Source organism: Argiope bruennichi, chromosome 3, assembly GCF_947563725.1.
Source record: "Argiope bruennichi chromosome 3, qqArgBrue1.1, whole genome shotgun sequence".
NCBI classification, from domain to species: domain Eukaryota; kingdom Metazoa; phylum Arthropoda; class Arachnida; order Araneae; family Araneidae; genus Argiope; species Argiope bruennichi.
The window spans coordinates 103,500,287-103,526,278 of NC_079153.1; the positions used below are offsets into that span (position 1 = coordinate 103,500,287).

General features: G+C 29.3%; 1 protein-coding gene across 1 annotated transcript; it reads right to left on the minus strand.

The window, feature by feature from the left end:
* Positions 1–2,040: 2,040 nt before the first annotated feature.
* On the minus strand, positions 2,041–25,992 carry LOC129963251 (L-sorbose 1-dehydrogenase-like). The gene is made up of 11 exons (XM_056077488.1): positions 25,824–25,992; positions 24,349–24,551; positions 20,251–20,440; positions 18,696–18,827; positions 15,541–15,662; positions 12,122–12,292; positions 9,583–9,736; positions 7,152–7,318; positions 5,428–5,605; positions 4,599–4,824; positions 2,041–2,297 (listed from the first exon to the last, which is right to left on the minus strand). Exons 1-11 carry the CDS (start codon positions 25,951–25,953, stop codon positions 2,102–2,104), a joined length of 1,869 nt encoding a protein of 622 aa, XP_055933463.1. The 5' UTR covers positions 25,954–25,992; the 3' UTR covers positions 2,041–2,101.

A 25,992-nucleotide genomic window follows, 5' to 3' on the forward strand; every position in this document is an offset into this window, starting at 1 on the left:
ACCATATCTGAAAATTCTTTTGAAATAAACAAAAAGTTTTGTAAACTTAATCAGTCTGTTGTAATGTATATTTATTTATTTTAAAAGCGAGATTTTAAAGTGTTTATTAACTTATTGTCAATTATAAAATGTCTGTCGAAAAATAAAATTCGCTCACAAACAAAATATAATCAAACTTGGTTGGATATTTAATGAGCAATTCTTTTTATACAAAGTTTCATTATTCGACAAACTAAAATTTGAATTATCTTTAGGTTTATCTTTTGAATTGTATTATCTTAGTAATGAAGGTATTGTTTAAATGCGTTATTAATTTCATTTCGGCTTCTCTTTATATGTGAATATACACCGTATTATTTGATTTCTGACTACTGCACAGTATACATGGCTCTAATGAAGAAACACCTGCAAGAAGATTCGTAATATCTAATTAATTCCTCGTTTATTTTTTAAACATGAAATCAGTACTTTTAAAACTCTTATCAGTATGATAGTGATTATTTTATAATTTTAATTACTTTATACTTTTCAGGCTTTCATTCACATTTCCATATTTCAAATATTCTGGAATCTTGAAATCGATTCCTTCCGATATTTACTATCAGGTGGCACGAATATGGATGTAAATTTAATTTAATGAATGGAGTTAATCGCCTAGAACTTTCTGAAATTAATAAAATACTATATTGTCATCGAAAATGTGTAAGTGTCCAGAATGTCAAAAGCTTTTTCTTAGTAAGTCAGTTAGCAAAATGGTTAAGAAATGTCATCTTTGCCAACACAAAGCATTTCAGGTTATATAAAAAGTATCAGAATGAAATAAGAAGGAAGTCTTTGTTCTTTGATTCTTTTTTAAAAACATGAAAAAAATGCATGAAAGTTATACAATACATGAACAATTACAGTACATTTATTATAATACATGAAAAGTGTGTAAGCGTTGGATAATTCTTAATCTGAATTCTTTTTCTTTCAATGTTAAGTTAACATAAGTATATGTGGGTGATGGAAACATGCATCTACTTATGTATTAGATGATGTAAATATGTATTAATGCGAGATGTAAACAAAAAATTGTGTAAAACCTTCGAATACAAATATTATGTATCTAATTTTTCTCATTTCCATCTTTCCTATTTTGACGATGCACTACCACACGTAATTCAAGAAGAATTGCAATTTTTTTCCAATGGCTACTATTTTTTTTTCATTTTAATCCTTCAAAAATTAGTTTTGTAATGGATTTGACTTATCTATGTGCTAAGGCTGTATCCTAAATAAATTGTAACTCCAATTTTATATCATGGCCTACCGAATTTCTGATTCTTCCATTTGTCTTCATTTAAGGAAAAATAATGAATAACAGGTTTTTTGATAATATTTAAAAAAAAAAAATATTTCAGATCATAATTGAAGAGAAAAAAAATTGTTTATTTTACAATTAATTAAATAGATAAGATTTTCCTCATAAAATCGGTTTTAAAATTAGAAATCTGATGAAACTAACTTTTGCTTATTAATTCTCAATTTGTATATTCATATATATCGTTGTTGTGTTGTTTCTTACGATACTTGTCATAGGCAAGCCGGCTGAAGAAGTCAAAGATTTTAAGCCGAGAGAGCGTCTCTTGTTTCAGTAGCGCCAACTAGATCCAAGAGTACGTCTTAGCTACTCATGATTCACAACCCTATTTACGGGGCGGACTTCATTCATGTATTTATTTCATTCACTCATCCACAGATCGTAATTTGAACCTGAATCAGAGAACAATCATCTCTGAAACTGTACCCCTAGTGGTATTGTCTCTACATGGAGAACTTTGTGGCCACGACATATTTGTGCATGCACCAGCCACCACATACACGGGGAATCTTCGGCCGGTGGGGTTCGAACTTACAACCCAAGGGATGCGAATACAACGTCCTACAAACCAGGCTCATCTTTATCGTTTAGTTATGTAGGACTGAAAAATAAAAGAAATGTGTTTATAAAATTGTAGCTTAGAAAGAATGAAATCACAGGTGATAATCTTTGCATTCGATTTATTGCTTTGAACTGTATTTATTTTTCTGTCAAAAATTTTAAAACAGTTTCATAAGACTATTTTCTCTTCCATCGATTCCTCTTTATTCTGGCATCGTCTCCCCGGAAACATCTCGTCCTGTCAGGATTATCATTCTTGATCATATCAGATGCCTTTTCAGCTATCATGATGACCGGAGCATTCGTATTTCCTGTAGGAATATTTGGCAAAACAGATGCGTCTATAACGCGAAGATTCTTGATGCCCTTTACCCTAAAAGTAAAAAAAAAGTATACATTAAAATGTAATTGAAAACTTTTAGACATTAGAATGAATATTTTGTACTGATTCATTTGAATCTAAATCTATAAATCGTACGGACCCAAAAAATTGTGAGACTTTTTATGAAAGTCTTATAAAAATTTTTGTTAAAAAAATAAAATTTAAAAACGACTGATAGTCGTAAATAGAATCAGTGATATAAAGGTTGTAATGCATGGTTTAGAGATCGATGATTACTTTTGATTTACTTTTTAACAATGAACTTAAAAAAAAATCGAATAAAGTGGTAGGTTGCAATGAAAATTCATCTTCGTAAAATTATTTTTATACTTATTATTATTTTTTATTCGAAGTTTTCAATTGGAATTAGAAGTATTACCTACGTTTTATATCAATTACGCCGTATTTTCTCCTCTTGGGACTTATTTCTTTTATGCTGAATCTACTTTTCCCGATGTCATTATTAATTTAAAAAATATAGTGGAATTCTTGTCGGCAGATCAAATTAAAGATGACTTTAGGAGGTGGCAGCTTATGAAAGAAACTCATTCTGTATAAGACTATATCAAGAATCTGAAGATTTAAATTTGTTTAAATTAAAAGACATTAAAGAGATTTCAGAGGTGAGTAATGTTATATTAAATTTGACTATCCTTTAGGCCAAAGAAAGATTCCAAATAGTTTTAAATCCTGTTTTTAAAATATTGAATTTTGGATATCAATGCAATGAACACTAAATTCTATAAATACCTAAGAAGAAAATTTATTTATTTGTGAATCTTATATAGAACGAACTACTGCAAATACATACCCTCAAGACACCTTTTTAGCAATGTAAGCAACAATTGTTATTGTAGTTGTATTTTAATTGTTATTGTATTAGCATTGTAGTAAATTTGATCTCTATTTTAACGCCTATATTTCTCAAAATGTATCAAGGATAAAGGAAACTTGAAAATGGGAATCTTTTAATGCTATGAAAACATGTATTTGATTCATTTTGCTCCTGATGATTATTCATCTAATTTCATGAGCAATGGAATTAGAAGAATGATCACCAGCAACAAATCATTAGGAGAATAATCATCATGAACAACTGAGCTACTAGTTTTAAGGTCAATTTATAGAATTGAGTTTTAATTTTTAATCGCTGTTTGGTGAACTTCTCTAATGAAGTGCTATCAATAACGAAGAAACACTAATTTAATGTGCAATAATTAAAAAGACAAGTAACGGTTTCTTAAAATATGAATTAGCTAGTGTTACTATCATCATATTGCATCGTAAGCCATCATTTATCATATGATTTATAAAATAATGGAAAATTAATTCAAATTTTACTATTGAATTTAAAACGGTTTAGTGTTTAGTTTATTATTTACTTGCTATTGTTTTTAATTCATTATTTACTTTCTATTATTAAGATTTAATTTTAATTTTCTTGCTTGGTGCGTAAACGTTTGCCATTGAATAAAATAAATTTTTGAGCATAAATGGATAGGCCTATTTTCTTCAATTTGTATTGAAGTTCAAAAATTTTTCTCGACATTTAAAAACTAATATAAAGCAAAATAACATAGCCTCTGTATTGTGATGATAGATTTTGTCTATTAAATTTTTCTCGACATTTTAAAATTTATTTAATGAAAATTAACATAGCCTTTGTATTGTGGTGATAGATTTCTTTTATAAACTTTTCTCGACATTTTAAAACTAATATAAAGCAAAATAACATAGCCTCTGTACTGTGGTGATATATTCCGTCTATTAAACTATGTTCAAAAGTCGCTTTTTTCCCTTTATTCTTAAATGATTAACATATTTCGCTAATTTACCATCTCTCATTTAATACACATTTAAAAATTGTCAGAAACATAATCATAATTGCAACAGAAAAGCATTATCCGTGTAGATGCAATTTTGCTTTCCTGGCGAAGTTTCAGAGGGAATTAATTCATATTTGACATTTGCTAGTCGAAAAAAACCTTCAACAGATTGCACAACTGTGCGGATGATTTTATATGAAGCTCATGTAAATCACTGCATGCTCTGTTTAAATGCAATATTGCTTTCAGGGGAAATTTATTCATAATTGTCATTCACTAGTAGATAAAGCTTCAGAAGATTGCTTATCTGTGCGGGTGATTTAATATAAAGCTCATTTAATCTACCAGTTTCAGAATAATGCTGGATGAGATCAAAGCCATACTATAAAATCTCATTCTTGCCCCGATTGAGGCTCATCATATGAGCAATATATATGAATGAGAATGTTCTTTTTTATAACTTTACTTTAACTGAGGATCCACGACAGTTGTATCATCACCAGCAGCGCCCATTTTGCAAGTACCAGAAGGATGGTAAATGTTGAAAGGGTAATTCCTGGCGACACATCTGAGGTACTCATCAGAATAAATTTCGTGCTCCTCACAAGCAGGTGCTTTAATCGTGAACATCTTGGCTCCGATTTTCTTAAAAGCATTTGTATTTGTTACGAGGTTTATGCATTGCTTCATAACTGAAAGAAATCAAACAGAAAAATTTAATACTTATGACAACTTTGTCATTTCTAAACTTATCAAAGTATGTTAACAATTTGATGCAAGGAGAAATAATATAATTTAAATGGAAAGTATAAAATTTAATGACATTTTAAAACTTATCGGATTATAATTTAAACACTTTCAACTCATTATAAATATTAAATGAAAAAAAAAAAAAACGAAGGTCGAAACTTCATAAAAGTTATATTTAAAAACATTTTTATTCTAGAGATTATTCTGAATAATAAAATCATTATAATGGAATATATACAGGGTGATTATAATTGAAGTCCCCATTCAAAATGTTATAAAAAAGAGCCACTTATCAGAAAGACGTCAAAATTGAACTGAATATACTTGAAGAAAGAACGTAAGAAAAAAAGATATATTAGGATTTTTTCTGTGCTTTGAATAAGTATAAACACTTAAGAAGTTGTACAAAATTTTAATTATAATTTTATCAAGGATAATAATAAAATTATAATATAAATAATCTTGAAAATAAATAATTTCTTAGCAGATAAATCATCAGAAAAATAGTACAAATATCAAAAATTACTTGAATGAAAACAACTCACCGTCAACTACTTTATCCAAGTCGCTTTCGTCATCAAAAAGATTGAAATCAATCAGAGGATATTCATCTGGATTAGTTGAATTTAGTCGAAGAGTTCCTCTACTTTTAGGTCTCAGAAGAACAGGGAAGAAGGTGAAAGTATTCTTTCCAAGGTAAGGTACGTATACTTTCTCGTATACCTGCAAAATCCAAAATTAATTATAAATACAAAAATAAATCTTTACAGAATTTTAAAAATTTTGTACTGACAAATACGGCAGTAAGTCCCAAAATAAGCCAGAATCACAAAACAATGCATAAATGAAAACACTACAGATGAGATTACATGATGAATGAAGATGTTGAAAAGTCAATATGTGAGTACTCTTACTGCACTTTTAAAAATGCATTGAAAAATTTTGCAAAGAGATAAACAGATACCCTTTTAATACAATAAATCGTTAAAAAGTTCAATAAATGATTGTTTAAATGAAAATATTTTATCTTACTGCATTACATTAAATCCTCTATATTGTAATTGTTGTTTCAATATCGCTTGACACCCAAAGATAATATCAATTTCAGCGAATTTAAATCAATAATAGCATAAATTTTGGACTATACATAATGGAAATTGACAGTTTGTGATTGGTGCAACTGATTTCAGATGGCATATAAAATTTTGCCATGACATCAATCATATTGACCTTGTAGATCCAAAAGGTTGATCTAATGATATGCTTATTTTAATGCTCTAATGATATAAAATTATATGAGAAAAATTATACCTTTTGTCTCTAGCTTTGTAAAATGAAGTAGATTGGTGTTTTTAAGCAGCTTATTGTGAATCACAATATATCAAATTATGATTTGATTAATACTAATCAAATTATTAAAGCATATTACAATTGCAATATTAGATAATACCCTTGCGTACCAGGAGGTAAATGTGAACAATAATAGATAAGTGAATTTCGTTTCTTGGTTAGTAGAGGAGCATCTATCTCTTGGCCCAGCTCGTTCGGGAACCCAGTCTGAACTGTGGAATTTCCTGTTTCGCAACTCCAGAGGGCTGGCACTGCAAATGAGCTTAAATGCCTTTTATATTGAATACAATATCATGCATACCTTCTTGTTTCTTTTAATTAATAATTATTTAAAGTGTAAAAATATTTTTTGAACATCTTATACTTTATCTATAAAATTATATGCGATTTCCACATCATTATTTAAAGTTATTAACATTCGTAGTAATGTATGTTTCATAGAGACACCTCAAGAATTAGATAATCTGTTCGAAAATAACCGGTGTTTTGTGGATGGCGTTCGGGCACTTGAAATACTTTTTAAGCCTGATAATTCAAGAACTTTTATCGGATCTTCTTCATGGCCTGGCAGCATTTCCACTGCGATCAAATGTGAAGCATTTTATCTTACGATTACATATATTAGCTGAAATTGCTAGTGGTTATTTAGAATAAGTTTTGTTGTAATTTTTTGAAATTATTGTATGAAAATGTATAACTAATTAAAAGAACGTCCTTTGGTGGCGAAATTTTGAACCAAACTTTTTATCAGCTCAAATTTTTCCATTCTTTTATTATGTCCGATACTTGATTTCATAACTTTTTGAACTATAGTTTCTTCTGTGGATACTTTAAAATACCATCATTTAATTATAGGCACCCTATATTTGATGATTTTCATATTTGTTTCTTATATTCCAATTCCAACATATTTATTTACCTCTTCAGGCATTCCAACGCTTTCTTTAAAGCTTTGAGTGAAGTCAGTTGCTGGTGAACCAGAAACGAAATGAATTTGTACATCTGGCCAATCCAAATTGGACTCTTCATTATACTTGGTATTCAAGAAAGCCATTCCTTCAACGCCAGAAAGACTGATGTCCGCGCCTGTAATAGGAAACCAATCATCAAATAAAAGAAAGTATTAATTTTTTAATATTAATTTCAAATAGAAAACAATTTAAAATTCTGTCGTATTATTCCAATTACTTTCTTTTTTAATTCATCGTTTAACACTCAGCAATTTTTAAATACATAAGTTCTTATCTATCTGTATCCAAGGGGCATGCATAATTTAAATTTTCTGTCATATTATTTTTTAATGTTACCTTATAAATGCAAATGTGAATACGAATAACAGTGTGAATGTAACCTTGTAATGTAAATGCGAATACGAATAACCGTGTGAATGTAACCTTGTAATGTAAATGCAAATACGAATAACCGTGTGAATGTAACCATGTAATGTAAATGTGAATACGAATAACCGTGTGAATGTAACCTTGTAATGTAAATGGGAATACGAATAACCGTGTGAATGGAACCTTGTAATGTAAATGGGAATACGAATAACCGTGTGAATGTAACCTTGTAATGTAAATACGAACAACCGTGTGAATGTAACCTCGTAATGTAAATGTAAATACGAATTAAAATGGAATATTTTTCAAAAATTTTATTTCCTCTAAGAATCTTTTTGGAGCATTCGGTTCTTTTTGGATAACTCCCATTAAATTATTTATTTCGTAATCACCGAACTATTTCTAAATTCCCTCTAAAATTGCACAGAAATCCATAAGTGGTAATCTTTGAATATGTGATAACATTTAAATAGAAACGGATTATTAATTGCCTCGCTGTTCCACAATTGCCTTGCTGTTCCACATCTTTAGTATTTCATTTATGATCCATCTTTCCAAATTATTATAATGCTTTCATTGAATTTATAAGAACCACATATTCGGAAATTTTTAAATTGAAATTAAATAACGTTTAGATTTTACAATATTATTTTTATATAGATTTTCATATTTCAAAATTGGCTGGCAGATCAGCATGCACTAATTATTAACTTATTAATCAATAATCTTTACAAATTGTCTGATAGAATAATTAGATTATATTACAAAGTCATGAAATTTTTTAATGTATAATGTAGTCATGTAATGTATATTTTTTTACCTAAAAATATCTTTAACTTTAAATTATTTTAAACTCTAAGAGCTGAAATCAATTCTCATGAAATTATAAGATAAAAAATTTATTTTATAACTTTAAACGAGTGATTATTGTATATATATATATATATATATATATATATATATATATATATATATATATATATATATATATATATTATATAATATAATATAATATAATATAATATAATATAATAAATTTATTTATTTCATGTCTTTCGGAAATGGCGCTAACGATTTGCATCAAATTTTAGATTTAGATAAGGATTTGCTTTTTTAATTTATCTATATAGGTATCTTTCCTGAAATATTCACACGCAATTTTACACATACACATATTTGTTATAGTTAACTAATAGAGCCTTTTTCTATCTCTTGTCATGCTGACAATGTTATATAGCACCATCTCGAGTTTCATCATGATAAAACTGAGTGTAAGTTCAAAAATATAAGAAATGATAGATAGACTGTCAAATGAATATTGTATTATAGCAGATTGTTCCGAATAGCATGCTAAACTAAGTGCATCCATGATTTTTTTTTATTTATAAGATCAATTCATATGTAGGTAAGATTGAAAAATATTTATATGTAATCAGTATGTGATTCATATCTAAATATCCTCCCCCCTAAAAAACAGTTTTAAAAAATGCCTAGAGAAGCTTGGTCTTCCGGATATTATACTATATATATGCATGTAATGTAAAGGATTTAATAGTAAAGGGTTTCATAAATGGTTGATAAAAGGGTTTAGTTTAGTTTCGTTTAGTTATATTAGCGTCTCATTTTAAAGCAAACTAGGGCTATTTTGGGACGGATCTCGAAATTTTGAACCATTGTCAGATGACCAGGACGACACCTGAGCGTGCACTCTTCTCTCCAAACTTCTACACCACACCAGTGGGAGGACGTTTGGCCCCGACGGATTTAGCGTGCACCAGATCCGCTTACACGACGGTTTGCTGTGGAATCGGGTATCGAGCCTGAAACTCTCCAGTTCTGAAGCCAAGATCTTACTACCAGGCCACCTCGACCCGTTGATTAAAGGGTCCTTTGGAACTATAATATTGCAAGTACTTAACAGTATTTAATCTTACCCAGTTCGTGAATAACCTTATCCTGGATATATTGTGTAAAACATTATGAAATATAGGATTATTAAAGCATTTTTACCTGTTTCCTTAAATCTATATGCGAACAGGTTGCTGGGTGACATAGCCCTCCTTAGGAAGGTAGGCTTTGCGTGTTCGGCTTCGAAGTTCAACATTATATTTCCAACATGATCATGTAAATTATTACCAACAGGAAGATCGGCAATAACTTTAATCTGAAAAAATAAACATATGAAAATGTTTTTATTTTAACAGTTGTTGGAAAAATCTGTATCAGAATACACAAATAATGGATTTTCTATGTATAGTTGAATAAATAAATAAAAAAAAATAGGACATATCTGTAAATTTTTATTTATTATTGCATTTTTTCACAAAATTGATGTTTATGTAAATGACTCGAGAAGACAGGTTGGTTCCAAACAACAAACTGATTAACCGAGTTAATTAACTACTCTCTTGAAATGTTCCCTTACGGCTAATCTTTTTGCTGAATCGATTTGTCCTCGTGAAAGTAACCCTTCGATAACATTTTATGAAATTCTGATGATGCTTTCGTGAGTTATAGAGTTATGAGAAATGACGCTTCCAATGTTAAATGAGTCTTATGAACTTCGACAATATTTCGGAAACTATTATTACATACTTTTTAAAAATGTTTTCACTCACTTAAAGAAAATTATCCTATTTCATTGAATCTTGAAATAAATGTATAACACAATTTTGTTATTTTTAAATGAATTTTTAAACTTGAATGTAGGAAAAAAATAATTGTAACATTAAAATATTTACCTCTGAGACAAGCTGATGTACTAAAATGTCGGAAATCAAAAAAATCTGTACTAATATTCTAAATAGTTTCCAAAATGTTATTAAAAGTTGTAAAATTCTCATAGTCAATTTGCAGCGTCTATTTTTTCGAGGGACTATGCATTAATACTTTTCATGAAACTCCAGCTCTAATTGCCATTATAATATCGCAATTGACTAAATATTATTTTCAGCTCAGACGATTTTAATTTAGCATGAAATTTAATTTTCGTTTTAAAATTAATTAAGGGGTTTATTCATTCAATTGATATAAAATTTGATCGCAGGACAATAAGCATATAAGCAGCACATAATCGATTTTTACTCTTTACACATCATTGATAATTTGCAAGTAAATGGAATAGAAATCTAAGGAAATATACACAGTGCCTTACAATCCAGTATGTAAATTAATGCTAAAATAAATAAATTAATTAACACTTATTATTTAATATTCAATGGTTAAATGATAAGTATTTCCTCATGAATTCCTTTGATAAGGTACAGGATTTTTTTGGAAAATACTTTAAATGATTTCCTCTGAGTTGTAAAGTATTCTCATCTTTATAGTTGTGTTTGTGTAAAAGCACAATTTTGAGCCTCTAGTTCGAAAACACATTGAATGTTATGCTCAGGCTCCATTCGTTCGTATTTGTTCGTTTTGATCAAATGCATTTTTTTTTTTTTTTTTTTTTTTTTTGCATCAGTCGTAGCATAACAGAAAGAATTTCCATCATAGCCAATTTCACAGCAACTCATAATTCATAATTTACAAGATATACAAAGCAATTTATATGAAAATAAAATAAGAATTCTTTAAGAAAAGCCTTTACATAATCCCGAAAATGCATACTATTTTTGCAGAATTGCATTCAACCATTGCCCACCTTAAATATAATTATAATTGAAAGTTTTCAAATCGTTAAATTTTTTTACGAAACGAGTAGCCAGGATTATTTTCTTCATTAATTACTAGTCGGTTCCCTAAATGTACTCATGAATCCTACTTTTCAGTAGAACATGAATTTGAATTTAATTTTTACTGGGTCAATTTCGGGGAAAAAAACAACACATCTGACTGCATATAGTGTACTTTCCTAAATGATTTTACTTTAGTTTCAGAGAACATAAATATTTTCATTTAATTATGAGATTTATTTCATGCTATATATGCAATAAATGTGCAATTGATTTTTCACTACAGATCACATTGAAATTTTGATGTAAAAATTATCTAATGAGTTGAAATAATGCTCATTTACTTAGTACATAAAATTGATTAGCATTGTGAAAATTTTGATATTTTTTTTATTTACCTGCTGCTGTATAAGATTGGTTTGGTTTAATTATATTAACGTCACGTTTTAAAGCAACACTAGGGCTAATTTGGGACTGACTTCGAAATTATGAACCACTATTAGATAACGAGGGCGACACCTGATCTCGCACCCCCTCTCTAAACTTCCATACCACACCACCTGCATCACGTTTGGCCCTGACGGATTTAACGTGCACCAGACTCGTTTACATGATGGTTCTGCGATGTAATTGGGTTTCGAACTTGAAACCCTGCTGTTCTGAAGCCTAGACCTTACCACGTTCATATTGGAGCGGAACAAATGTGATAGAAATTTCCTGTACAAGTTATTTTTTATACGACTCTTTTCTAAAAGTTATTGTACAAAATTCAAATTATTGTATAATTATCCAGGATATACAAAATTGAGTATTTTTGTATATCCTGAACTAAATTTCATTGATCTATAAAGCAATTGATCTGATTTACTTACTCCCAAATTCTCCAAATGTGCTCTTGGTCCAATTCCTGAAAGCATAAGTATTTGTGGTGAATTGATGGATCCAGCACTCATAATAACTTCTTTTCGGGCTCTTATATCATAAACATCGCCATCTTTTTTAAACCTGACTCCATAAGCTTCTTTATTTTTATTGATAAGAACCTAGACGAAGAAAGAAGTTTCAACAATAATATTAATTTGATTTTGCAGCAAACTGTTCAAACATTTCCCATGGCAGCTGTACTAGATCTAATAAAAGATAAAAAGACATTAGATCTAATAATAGATGAAAGTGACATGACCTCTAGCAGTCTTGTTTCGAAAACTATTTGAAATGAAAAAACGATGCTCAACTAAATCTTCGAAAGACCAATTATTTTAATCTTACAGCTTTAAGATTATAAAAAATTAGCTTTTAATGTAAATAACCATAATTTTTGTTGTTTAAGAATATTTCAAAAATCGTAAGAAATCTACCTTGAATGCTGTTTAATAAAATATGCTTCTGATTTGGAACTTAAAAGAAAACGAAATAAATAATCTCCGTCTTTCAAAGGACTAAAAGAAGTATACTCTCAGCTTTGTACTCTGTTGTACAATTATTGTACACTCATGTCCAAAATTAAGGTCACAAAAAGGCTTTTCAAAGTAATTCTAAATGGCTACCAGTAAAATTTAAACAAATTATATTTTATATATTGTGAAGGACCGGTAACATGATATTAACCTTTGTAATGGGAAAAAATGTTGTTTAGCATTAGTTTTTGAGGAACTACTGAAATTAGACCGCTTAGGCATCTGGGAGTTTGGCCTGCAATTTTGTGAATATTGCATTAAAACAAAAAAATTGACCTGTTTCCAGTGAGAATGAGTCTCATAATCGTTTAGACGATTCCTTGAGATGGAGAGCCGTTGGCAGGCCTGAAGCTGGGCAGTCTCAAGCGGAGGTGGCTCGATGGTTACAAGTGGCACCGAAAGTATTATCCAGGTTGTGGAATCAATTCCAAACAAGTGGTACTGTAACCAGGAAGGCCGACCAAGGCTGTTACAGAGCAACAACGCCTGCTCAGGATCGCTATTTGGCATTAAGCGCGCGACGGCATGACAACGATTCCTCAACTTACTCGTGACCTTGCTGCTGCGTCTGGAGTAAGAATTTCCAGACAAACAGTATACAGACGTCTGGCAGAGAGGGCCCTTTATGCCCGGCGACCAGTTGAGTGCGTCCCTTTGACTACATCCAGCAGAAAAGCCCAGTTGTTGTGGGGCCGAACACATCAGTCTTGGACACAGCAAGAATGGGGGCGTGTTTGTTTCAGTGATGAGTTGAGATTTACCACACAGAGTGACACTCGTCAAATCTTCATCTGGAGAGAGCGAGGAGCTCGCTATCATCCCTCCTACGTAAAAGAAATCGACAGATTTGGTGGCAGAGGAATCCTTGTCTGGGGTGGCATAATGTCGGGTAGTCGTAAACCACTGCACGTCTTCGATGCGGGTACTGTCAATGCACATCGCTATAGGGATGAGATCCTTGTAGGTTACGTAAGATTGTTCAGGGGTGCTTTTGGCCCAGACTTCATGTTTATGGACGATAACGCGTGTCCACACAGAGCCCAGATCGTTGATGATTTTCTTGGGAAAGAGGGTATTCGACGTATGGACTGGCCCTTGACGTCTCCTGATCACAATCCTATCGAACATGTTTTGGATGGTATGGGAAGAGCCATTTCACAGCGTAACCCCCTTCCTAATACCCTCCAAGAGTTAAAAGCCACGCTTTTGGAAGAATGGGCTTTGTTGCCCCAAGCATTTATTGACATCCTCATAAACAGTATTAAAACTCGTTGTGAAGCCTGTATAGCAGTCCACGGTGGACACACTCCATATTAGGCAGGCTTTTCCCGAGATAAAGGCTTTATCTCTGATTCATAATCTTTTTGATATACCTTGTTTCTTAACTCTCAATTAAAATCTTTTCCATGTTGTTATGTGTCTATATTCTTTCTTCCATTGTAGTGTACCTCTGTGCCAAATTTCATGGCAAGACAGTGGATAGTTTTTCCTTTTTCGCAGATTTTATGTTTGTGACCTTAATTTTGAACATGAGTGTACTTTTAATCGTAGAGAATAAGCATTAAGTTTCCAAAATCCCGGCAATATATGTGCAGAAAGTAAGGAATTTGAAAAACGTTTATGGAGAAGATTATATTTGACGTAATGGTGTATAATTTGTTCAGTTTCTCAGAAACATGGCAGTAAAAATGTCAAAAATAATGACGGCTGAAATATTGACAAATATGCTTTGTTTTATTTTAAGCGTGTGGCTTAATCTATAATTCACTTCAGTCCACTTTGACCGAAATTACGGGTATCAGATATAAGTTTCAATCTTTTGCTTAAATTATCCTTTGGAAAGCAAAAATAAAAAGAATTTCTACTGTGCTCGATATCCTAAAATTGTACTGAAAGCAATGAAAACATTTTACAAATTTTTTTATTTGTAACAAGGTTTTGTTTTGTTTGAAAATTATCAAGAATTAAATGAGATAGAATTCAACTTTTAGCTCGTCTTCTGTTATATAATATACCTAACAAAAACACTATACACAATTTTGTAGAAAAAGCCATTCCCTTTGTAAATGAGTAGATGAAATGCATCTTTTGATTTAGGCTATTATAAATGTCGTGCGCTTGGGTAGTCTTTTTTCAAATACATTTGAAACATTATATAAACGAAGGATGAGAGATCAGTGAAGAACTTTTCACCATGAATCCGAACTTGCATATAAATAAAAATTTAATGTCTCTCTTAAAAAAAATTATAAAGCTTTAACTTAAATATATGCGATTCTCGCCGATATTAAATTTGACTTATTTAAAAGAATACATAGTATGAGAAAATATATCCTAAAATGTTATCCAATTTTACAATCAAGACAGAAAAAAAAACAGAATTTAACTGTCTTTGCTCAAATATATATGAGATTTTTTCCCCATCCAAAGCAGTTTTTCAATAGCTAAATTCCATATTAAGTCACTGACAAAACCTTAAATTATTTTATTGAGTAACATATATTTTTTTTGCTGTGGGAACATCTCTCTTTGAAATATTGTTTCGTCCCACTAAATCGATGCATAACCTGTGCACCATGCGATCTGATATATATAATATGTGTGTATATGTTACAGTGAAAAACTGATATTTAGGTAATGTTCTTTGGTGAATATCAGAATTTACATTCTCACCATTCGATATTCGCCGGACTAAGGTTCCAACATTAACCAGAGAATCCAATTTTGGTTTCTCACTATAACGTGTATATGCATGCATAAGAAAATAAGCAAATGTAAAAAAATGGTTAATTTAAAGGAAATGTAGTCTTGATTTAATGTTTTGTAATACTTACTTTTAGAACAAAAGCTTCGTTGACAATGTGCAGATTATCTCTGTTTTCTGCAGGTACAAGGTACGCTTTAGCTGTACTACATCTTCTGCCATCTCTTATAGTTCCCTGAACTTTTGCGAACCCTACAAAAAGAATTGCTGTCAACAGTCTATTTTTAGCGAATTATAAAATAGGAAGAAATTTCTCCTGATTTTAAAGCCGCATAGTAATTTCAAGTTGAATATATTTTGCATAATTTCTGCTTATTTTTTATACTGATCATATTCAGATTTTTGTCAATTTTGTGAAAGATAAAAGAAAAGCTTTTTTTTTTCTTTATCATTCTTAAGCAGCAATCACATGAAGCCAGCTATTACACGCAACGGAAGATCTCGCTTACCTGAGGAAAATCACACGACTTCAATGGGACAATGGTAAATAATTCTCTCATTGGGGCACCTATTGGCCATTGAGTTCACGTGTTCTTCCTGAGGTAGGCGTAGTCTTTCATTGCGAGCAATAATTGGCTTCGTGTGAACATTACCTTATATTTGACTTTAAGCAACACGTAAACAATGAAGCATAATATTTGGTTCTCGCAGAATAAATGCAACTTCATCTGTCATTTATGTGTGATAACTATTTACCAGTTATTTTGAGAAGTTTGACCATCGAGCAAGCAAAAATGAATTGTTCCGGTAATCGTTTGTTTTATCGTAATTATAAAATATTATTTGTGGACTGAGAGGAAAGGGGAAGGTATTGGAAAAATTTATATTATTGATGCAGATTTAAAGGAGAATTTTAGTACTTTATGCTTTAGAAGTGCGGAAATGTATTAAAAAAAAAGCGAAAAAATAATTAAAGAAATGAATTTCATGGTCTGAAATAATTGCTCATTAAATTTTAATAAAGTGCAGATGGCTATGCTATTTTAAAGCTTGTTTATATAATATATATTTTAGCTTGTTTATATAATTTTAAAAACATTTAGTTACTTTTTCGCTCTGATTATTCGGCGAACAACGAAAATGAAAATAATAACTGTAAAAACGGAGAAAGACTGCAGAAAATGAATCAATAGCAGGAGATGTTTAGAGTCCCATGATTACACACCAGTTCCCTCTGAAAAGTATCAAAATTCAGTCACCCATAATCGTTGAGTACTAGATCAAAAGCAGAAAGTTGTTTTCTTTGACGCTCGGTCGACTGCTCCTTCAAGTCGAAGTCCAATTTTGTTGTATTGAATTTTCTTTTATTTTTTCTCTTTCATTATTTTATGATTCCTGGATTTTTTTCACATTTCCCCGATGTAACCTTATCTACTTTAATACATATTCGTTTTCTTTTGTTAAAAGTAATTTATCGAGAAAAACATAAGACGGTAATTATCTCAAAATTATTTCAGACATCACAAATAAAATGTTTTGGATAGTTAAAGGTTGACTTGTGTTCTTAACCTTTTCTAGGGCCGTGGGAAGTATGCTTCCCACCAAATATATGAATCTTTCTATGAAATTATGTAGGTTGGCATAAGTTCTGAGAAATTTTTTTAGAAAGACAGAAACTTAGATGTTTCACTTCTTTATATCACACAAAATGATGTGTCTTGATTCGTTACTTAATTATTAATTAATCAAATTAAATTTATCTAATAAGCTAAATGAATCCCTTTTCTTATTCTAATTTCAAGTCAAAAATATTTTAACATTATATGACTAGTTAAAAACGGCCCTTTAAAGGGTTAGATGGTATTTTTTTACAGATAAACATTTTAGTATTCTTCAAATGATTAGCCATCGCTGGGAACACAGCTATATGAAAGTTGATTTATTGGTGTTTGAAGGTATTTTAAGAGTAAAAAATAGTATTTTAAATCTGCCTATTATGATGCTCTATTTTTTTGAACCACAATCCGCTTCCCATCGGTTCATATGAGCAAATCATAGATGCATATTTCCCTTTATTTTGTGAGCTAAATTATAGTTTGCATGTATTTATGTGCATAATTTTCCCCCCATATGCCACTTTTTTTAGTGTTCCAGGTTGGTGTGTTTTAGGAAATAAATGGTCTTGACTTAACGTTAAATAGAGAAGCTGCTGAGCATGAACATGCTGTTTATGGAAATTAGTCGAATATTTTTTTTTTCTTGAAGGCGAATAGTCCTTGAGTGTTTTGGTCATTAAACTTCTTCTCTTTATTCTTTACCTCAAATACTGAATTTCTTTGTTTACTATTATTTTGCTTCAATGTTACCCCCCTCAGCGCAAAAATAACTGTTTTATCATAAAGAAGTAGTTTCGTATTAAAAGTTATTTATAGTTGCAAGCTCTTAGAAGTTAAGAGCGTTACTCGTTGTTAAAACCCTCGGAATATATGTTTGAATTTTGTCATTCTTTGTGTATAATGTGGTCGTATGATAGAAACACAATTTGGAAATCTGGCGGTTATGTCATCGAAAATGGAGTCCATATCTGTCAATTGTCCGTGTAATTGTATGCTTTAGACAAAACCATTTCTGTTGGCCCGGAAGGATAGGTTACTGCGTTACTGGCAAAATCCTAATGAATTTGGATTCTTTTCAATTCAGTATTATTTTTATTCTTGAGTTATTGAATACTATTTTATAATTATTAAGAATGATTGTAATTTATTCGAGAAACCACGTATTTATTTAGGCTGCCCAGTTTGTATCAGACATTTATTTATGCATATCTGTTCAGTGATTATATATAGTATACACTTCTAAATATATTTTATAATATGTATTTTCTTTATTGTCGTAATATCATGTAAATAAATTTTATATTTGAGTTATTAGAAAATGTTGAATCATGTAACATGCTATTTATTTTCCAGCTCATACACATTGGTATACACATTGACAAATGCTGATAATTTGGTTATTAGAAGGCTTCTTGAACCTTTAAAAATTAAACTAATTCCTATTTTTTAAATTGAAACCGAGAACCTGATGAATTTCCAACAAGAATATACATTTATGAATACATAAATTGTAACATAATGATGTTATAATAGATGCTTCAAAAAATTATATATTTTGAAAATTGTTTTTTTTTTTCATATATTGCTGCATTAATCTACAATTGTTTAAACGTCTATAAAGATAATTAAAACTTAGTCTTCTAAGACTTAATTGGTATTATTTGCATACCTGTATGTCTTTCTCCATTGATATCTCTGTATTCGTAACCCACTTCTTGAGCTGATGCGGCAATAGCGTCTTTGAAAGCATTGTTTTCTGGGGGAGTACTCACTGTTAAGTAACCACTTGTCGAATGATAGCCTATAACATAGATAAAATTACACTGAAATGCTTAATTCATATGTAACCTTTATCAGGTAGTTGAAGATTCAGAAGCCTTACTTCACTGTTTCAGACATTTTTATTTTTTAGTCCTTGTGCATAAGTTGAGTAAACAATGCAGGTTTTTCTTTAATAATATAATATTGTCGCAAAAAGAAGGTCTGCGTATACTCAGCGTGGCTCAGAGGTAAAGTACGCACTTGCAAAGCACAAGGTCGGGTGTTCGAATCCCAGCCAAGTCGCATTACATTAAAGGTTGAATTTTAATTCAAATTACTTATTTTTCATTTGTTAATGTTCTAGAACTTTTTATAACTTTCTTTATAATTCTATATTATCCTGTAAAGGTATAAATTCGGAGTTCCACAAACAGTGGAGTCATTTCTTCGTCTGCATGTTACGAGTTTAGAGTTAATAAACTTGATACAGTGTTAATTTATTATTCTTTGGATCTTCGTAACAATATATGGTAAAAATCGCAATAGACAAACGGTTTTGAGTACTCTTTACCAGTTATTTGAGAAAAAAAATGAATGCTCTATATCTATACAATCTCAATGAAATACAAATTTATTTTAACATAACACAACTCCAGGCAAAACATTCAGAGATGTATCCATTATGATAGATACAAAGCAAATAGGGAGAAATAGAATTAATGTTTTGCATACAAAATAGGTATTCAAAGGATTTACTGCACGAAATTTACCTCTTTGATATTCATTCAATACTGTTGTTGCACTATACTATATATACATTTTTTGTATTGTTAATTTCTATTTTTAATTTATTATAATATGATTTTTCTATTTTTCTTGAAATACCTCTGTAGGCTGTTTTAATTTCCAACTTCAGGTTCTATTATGAATATAGACTAATATTATCTGCTTTAATATTTTTATCTGGACATTTTCAAATTTCTTTGTTTTTTTTTTTAAACATATTTATTATTAATCATAGAATATGGGACTGAAGTGACAATTTTTACTTAAGAATTTATATGCAAAAACATAATGAATAAAAATTGTTTATCACAAATTATGTTTTCAGTATTGACTAGCGGCTAAATATATGATTCTAAATATTTGTCTGCGTCAGAATAGCATTAAAGCTCATAGACAAAAATAAAATATCCGAATATTTGATGAACAAAAAACACATTAATTATATTAAAAGTGACATCATTTGAAGTTACAAAAAGTTGAAAACATGGCATTTATATTGCTTCATATGTATCTGTTAGGTCTAACGGCAAATTAACTGTAATAATAATAACTAATAGAAACAAGAATTATAATATAACATCGTTTTAAATTGTGTCTTTTTTGGAGAAGTGAAAGAAAATTATTTTGCAAGTCATATGTAGAACAATGCTTCTGAAGTTTCAAATTGCTTTACTTACCATTGTTTGCAATTTCTGGGTCAGTATTATTTTCTGCTTTCAGGAAATATGGATAGACATCATCCCATGACCAGCCCGTTGCTCCATTTTGAGCCCAATTATCATAATCTGCCTTACAACCCCTCACATACAACATGCAGTTTAAAAGGCTAGAACCTCCTAGACCTTTTCCTCTAGGCACTGGGAATCGCTGTAAAAATAGAGAAACATTTGGCTTGTAAAATTAATATTTTAATCATGGGCAATACCTTATTCCAACACTTCTTCTGATGATTTGTATGACGAAATTGGTATGAATAAAAAATTTTATTATAAAAATAATGTTTCGTAATTTTTTTCTTTGATTCTTCTTGAGTTTATATTCTCATATAGAAAAATGAGATATTTTCTCAAGAGAGAAATTTTGAGAAATTTTCTCAATATTTAACTCTTCAGGTTTAAGTCTCGCAAACTGTGCCAAACTCTTGATTAATTAGAAATAAAAAATTAATTTAAAAATCTCCATAATCAAAGGGATTTTGCTGGTTTTCTTTCCCCCAACCACAACAATTTTAAACATTGTTATTATCATAAAGCTTTTTCTGCAGAAGATATGTAAGTGGAGGGAGTACTGAGCCAATCAATGGTTATTTAAATGTTTTTTTACTATTAATCGAAGTATAAAGCAAGTATATGTAGGAATTTGTGCTTTTTCGTGGGCAATTTTCTGGTTGATTTCCATTTTGATTAAAGCTTATTTTTATTAATATTTTTGAATTGGAAGAAGGGATTCTTAAACAATAACTGCTTTGATAATCCATTTCAACTTTTTGATATTCTCTTTCATGCTTTCCTGAAAATAAAACATCGTATTTTCTGTATTGTTTGTATTGGTAATCTTAACTACGGAAGCAGTCATTATTTAGTCTCACGATTTCGACTGTTTCTATTGTTATTATTCGATAGATGCAATTCATATGAAGTCAACATGTTTTTGTTTTTTATAGATAAATTTTTGATTTTTGTCATTCCCTTTTCGTTTACAAAAAGGTTTTATTTTATTTGTATTAAATACATTTAAGGCTCCTACTACTACTGTGTTGGTACTTCGTTGATTTATAAGGAGGTTTTACTGCCTTAAGTTTATTTTTTTTAGTTCTAAGACAGGTGCATTAATTGATATTTGTACATTTGCAATTTAAATCTCAAATAATATTTTACAGATATGTCGAATCTTCTTCGGTATTTTACATCGATTTCCTGTTTTTTAAATTGGATTTCAAATGGTATGTCTTCAGAATCAGCATTCATTCATTTATATTGGACTATGGGGATGGAAGCTGTAGATAAAATTTTGCCTCTTCAATGCCCCTCTGTTTTATGATGCCTGGGTAATATAATTTTTCCATAATCAAGTTTTAATTTGTGTCTCCTAGAAGTTTATTAAACCTTAGTAAATTTATAACTTTTCATCTTTAACAACAACTGAATAACTAAACATAAATTTCCACTCTACATAAATAAGATGCACGACAAAAATAAGAGTTTCAAGCGAATTACAACCCTGTTTCCTATTGCAGTAGCAGCTATATCGGAATAAAAAGATCAGATTGAATCGACTAAATTGATTCGTCATACTCAACTCATTTCTCACTATTAATTATGGCACGCTGTCCTTCATGCCAGAAGAAAATAAAATTTATTAATTAAAATTGTTGATTGATGAAAATCTGGAGGAATCAGTGGCGAATTAATATTTTTTGCAACCGTAAGCTGGGCTCATTATGAGGTCCATTATTTAATAAAATGATCAATTTAATTTCACATTTCAGTAAATTTTTAATATGTCACTGTTTTACTTCAAATATTTTTTATTTTATTAACTTTATGAAAATGTATTTGTATTGATTCCTATATTAAAACGTCAGGCAATGCGTCTACATTTGCACACACATTATGAAAGCAGATTATTGATGTTAATAAATATTCTAATAACTAACTGAATGTCACGATATCCATAGGAATATGAACGAATGTACTTGATAAAGTGTTAAAATTATCCTAATATTTTATAATTTGTTGAATTTGTATTTTGACAAAATTGCTTATTAAATAATTGGGAAAATAAATGATTTTTGTTGACGAGCCGCGGCTCCCTTTTAGCTCAGAAATCTTAGGCAAATGCTTAATAAACTATCTGCCACTGGAAAAAAGGTCCGTTTAAAGAAAGTAACAAAATTACTGACGTATAATTTTGAAATTATTTATTGTTTTTGTTTTTTTTACTACCGTGCATTTTTAAACAAACTGAAAAAATAAAATGACCCATTAATGAAAATGTGGCATCATGTTTATTCTATATTGAAAAAAAATTCAGAAATGCTACTTATTAACTATGAAATATTCTGATTTGATATTCTATTATAAAATGTAGAAAACTTAGAGAGCCCATGTTGCTCTTTAAACAATTTATGATGCAGGTTCTATTATAATAACAATAGCATAACATAAAACAGACTGCATATAACTGCTATTGTGTAGCTTTAAAAAAGAATTTTTTCATGGCTGTTTTATTATGAATAAAAGATCTGAATTCTGTTGAGAAGATTGATTAAAAATAGTTGTTATCCACAATGCCTAGAATCTTCGTAGATTTTAGAACTTGATTAGCAATAGTTGTTATGCACAATGCCTAGAATCTTCGTAGATTTTAGAACTAATCATTACTGTTTATACAAATTATATCAAAGCAATCCAGATTACAAACACAGGAAGTAATTGATTATTATACCCTTGAAAACTAAATTCAAAGATTAGGGAGCACCGATTATAATTTGAGAAAATATTGTACTATATGATTTGATATTTGTTTGCAAACGAAGATTATTTTTATACATCTGTAAGAAAATTTTCAGATAAAATAAGCAATTGTAGATCAAATAAGTAAGATAAATTTCAAATAAGAAATGGTCTTAATTTATAAAAGCAATTGGATAAACTAAATATTATTGAATTTATTGTTATTGAATTTTGAAAGATTAAATTTTGCTATTATTATCATTACTATTTTGCCATTAAATTTTTTTATGGGCACAGGCTTTAAACCCACATTTAAAGATATAGAAAAAGTTTCACAAATTTCAAAATATTATCCTAATAGTAATCAGAAATAATTTTAAAATAAGTAATTGATTGATTTTCATTCTAAAACAATTTACAGAAATGATTGTCAAGATTGAAATTTAGATTCAACTTAAATACGATTTCATTCTGATATTTTATATTTAGTAGTTAAGCAATTTCTTTTGCCTTTTAGAAAATAGTTTTTTTTTGTTAAAAATTTATTTTAAAATAGAATTTGTTCATTTAAATAAGATTTCATTGTTCATTTCCAGAGACAAAACGAGAAAAAAATGGCAACATGACAAAATATGATTTTTTTCTTTTTATTGCCAATAAAATTTAGTATGCTTGATAATATTATTAGTGAAAGAATTAAGAAACAAAAACATAAAAATAACTTAAATTTGAACTAGAAAAGAAGGACAAAAGCCAGAATGTCATTATTTGAAAAAAAAATGCAAAGAAATTTATTAATTAAGTAGTTTAACTTGATGTATTAAAAAGCTTTATAACATAATTTAAGTTATATTAAAGTTTCATTTAGAAACAACACAAGAGTATTATTGGGATTAATTTGTAATTTTGAATTTCGGTCTGATGACGAATACAAAACCTGACCTACGAGGAAAATATTTTTATTTTTTAAATCTAATTTATAAAATATTAGTTAATTTTCTGTATTATATTTATGTAATTCCCTATTAAAAAAATTACGTAATCTTTTACAGTCCTTTTTCAAAGTCATTACCAAAAATATTACTCGCACATATTTAAAATGTAATTATATTACAATAATCGATTAATCGACCATTTATAACGAAAATATTCAAATATTCTATTCCAATTGATGGACCCAAAAATATACAAAACTTCAGAACTTTAGAGCAATTGTAAAATCTCATTTCAACAAATACGAAATTAGTCAAGTTAAATGAAAGCATATGGAATAGGACTAAATGCAATTTTAAATCAATGAAATAAATTTTTAATCAATACCCTGGTTGGATATCCGCCTCCGGCGTTTATCTGCGGTGCCGATAAGTACTTCCAATCATTATCCGTCAACTGGGTTAGAAAAGCAGCCACTGGTATTTCTGTAAGGGAATCTACGTCACCACCGGCTTCCAGTAATAGGATCTTCACACAAGGATCTTCAGAGAGACGAGAGGCGAGAACGGAACCGGCAGACCCGCCTCCAACTGAAAAAACCCAACAATTTAAATATTTATTCACTTCAATATTTCCTGTTAATCCATTCATGTACTTTTGCTTCCTTGTAATGGAATCAGAAAGTGCTGTAATTGTCAAAAATGTCAAATTCTGTGGTTCAAAAAATCTCCTTACTTTATTTCTATTTGAGTTCAAAAATCAATTTTTAAAGAGATATTTGCCTATTTTTGAAAACGATAACTCTAAGAAGGATAGTTTTCGGAACTTGGGTTGTTGTATTTTTTACATTATAATTGATTTTTGAAACTCTTCGATAAACGTTTTGAGGTGTTTGAGAAAGATATTCAACTTACAAAAGAAAAAAAAAACCATATTCCCTTTGGAAGCCTCTTTAAACCGAAATAAGCTCTTAAGATTCCTACCTTTAATCATTAATCTTGATTCATAGCATTAAAATGATTCTCTTAATTCAACATTATTTTGTACGTTTCATTCCGGTTTGTAGGATTTATAAACTGAAAGGAAAGAATGTTATTCACAATTAAGGAACAAAAAATAAATTTTTATGACAGTTTAGGTAGATGCAGCTGAGGTTAAAATGAATACCTTTACTTCACATTTAAAAAAATAAGTATTAATTACTTTGACAATAGAGATATCTATCTATTATTATTTATTATTATTACTAATTTTTGCAATCATTATCTTCTCAAATCGAGTATCAGCCTCACTTATTTTAAATTTATTATCATTTATTTATCATTTCATTTATTAATCTTATCATTTTTATTTATTATTATCATCTATTTATCTACTATTATCATCTCTATTATTAATCTTATCTTATTATTTTCTTATCATTTTATATATTATTATCATCTGTTTCTCTATTATCTATTATTATTATTATTATTTATATTTATCTATTATCTATTTTATCTATTATTTATTGTTATAAATAATTATCTATTAATATTATAAATATTTATTTATTATTATCATTATCTTATCATTTAGTTTAAATTGAATAAAATGTTTATAAAATATATTTTCTTAGCTTATGATCCACAGTTTGGAATTCATTTATATTAAATTCAGTCTATTCCACAATAAAAACTGTTTACTAAAAATGGTAAAATAAATCGAAGTTAAAATAAAGAAATTTAAATGCAATTTATTCAGAAAATTGGACATTAAGGCTCTTAAATTATAGAATTTTATCAGATACAAAGTTTAAAACTAAGATTCTGCTACTGATAAATTTTTAAATTTAATTAAAAATAAAACTGAATATTACATACCAATAATATAATCATATTCTTCATCAAAATAGTTAGATACTTCGGGTTGATATGGAACATAAGGAAATGTGATGAAATACAAATGTAATAATGCTCTAGTTACATCAGGACCAATCGAATCGAAAAACATGTTTCAAGATATCATCAGATATAAATTTCAGCTTGAAGA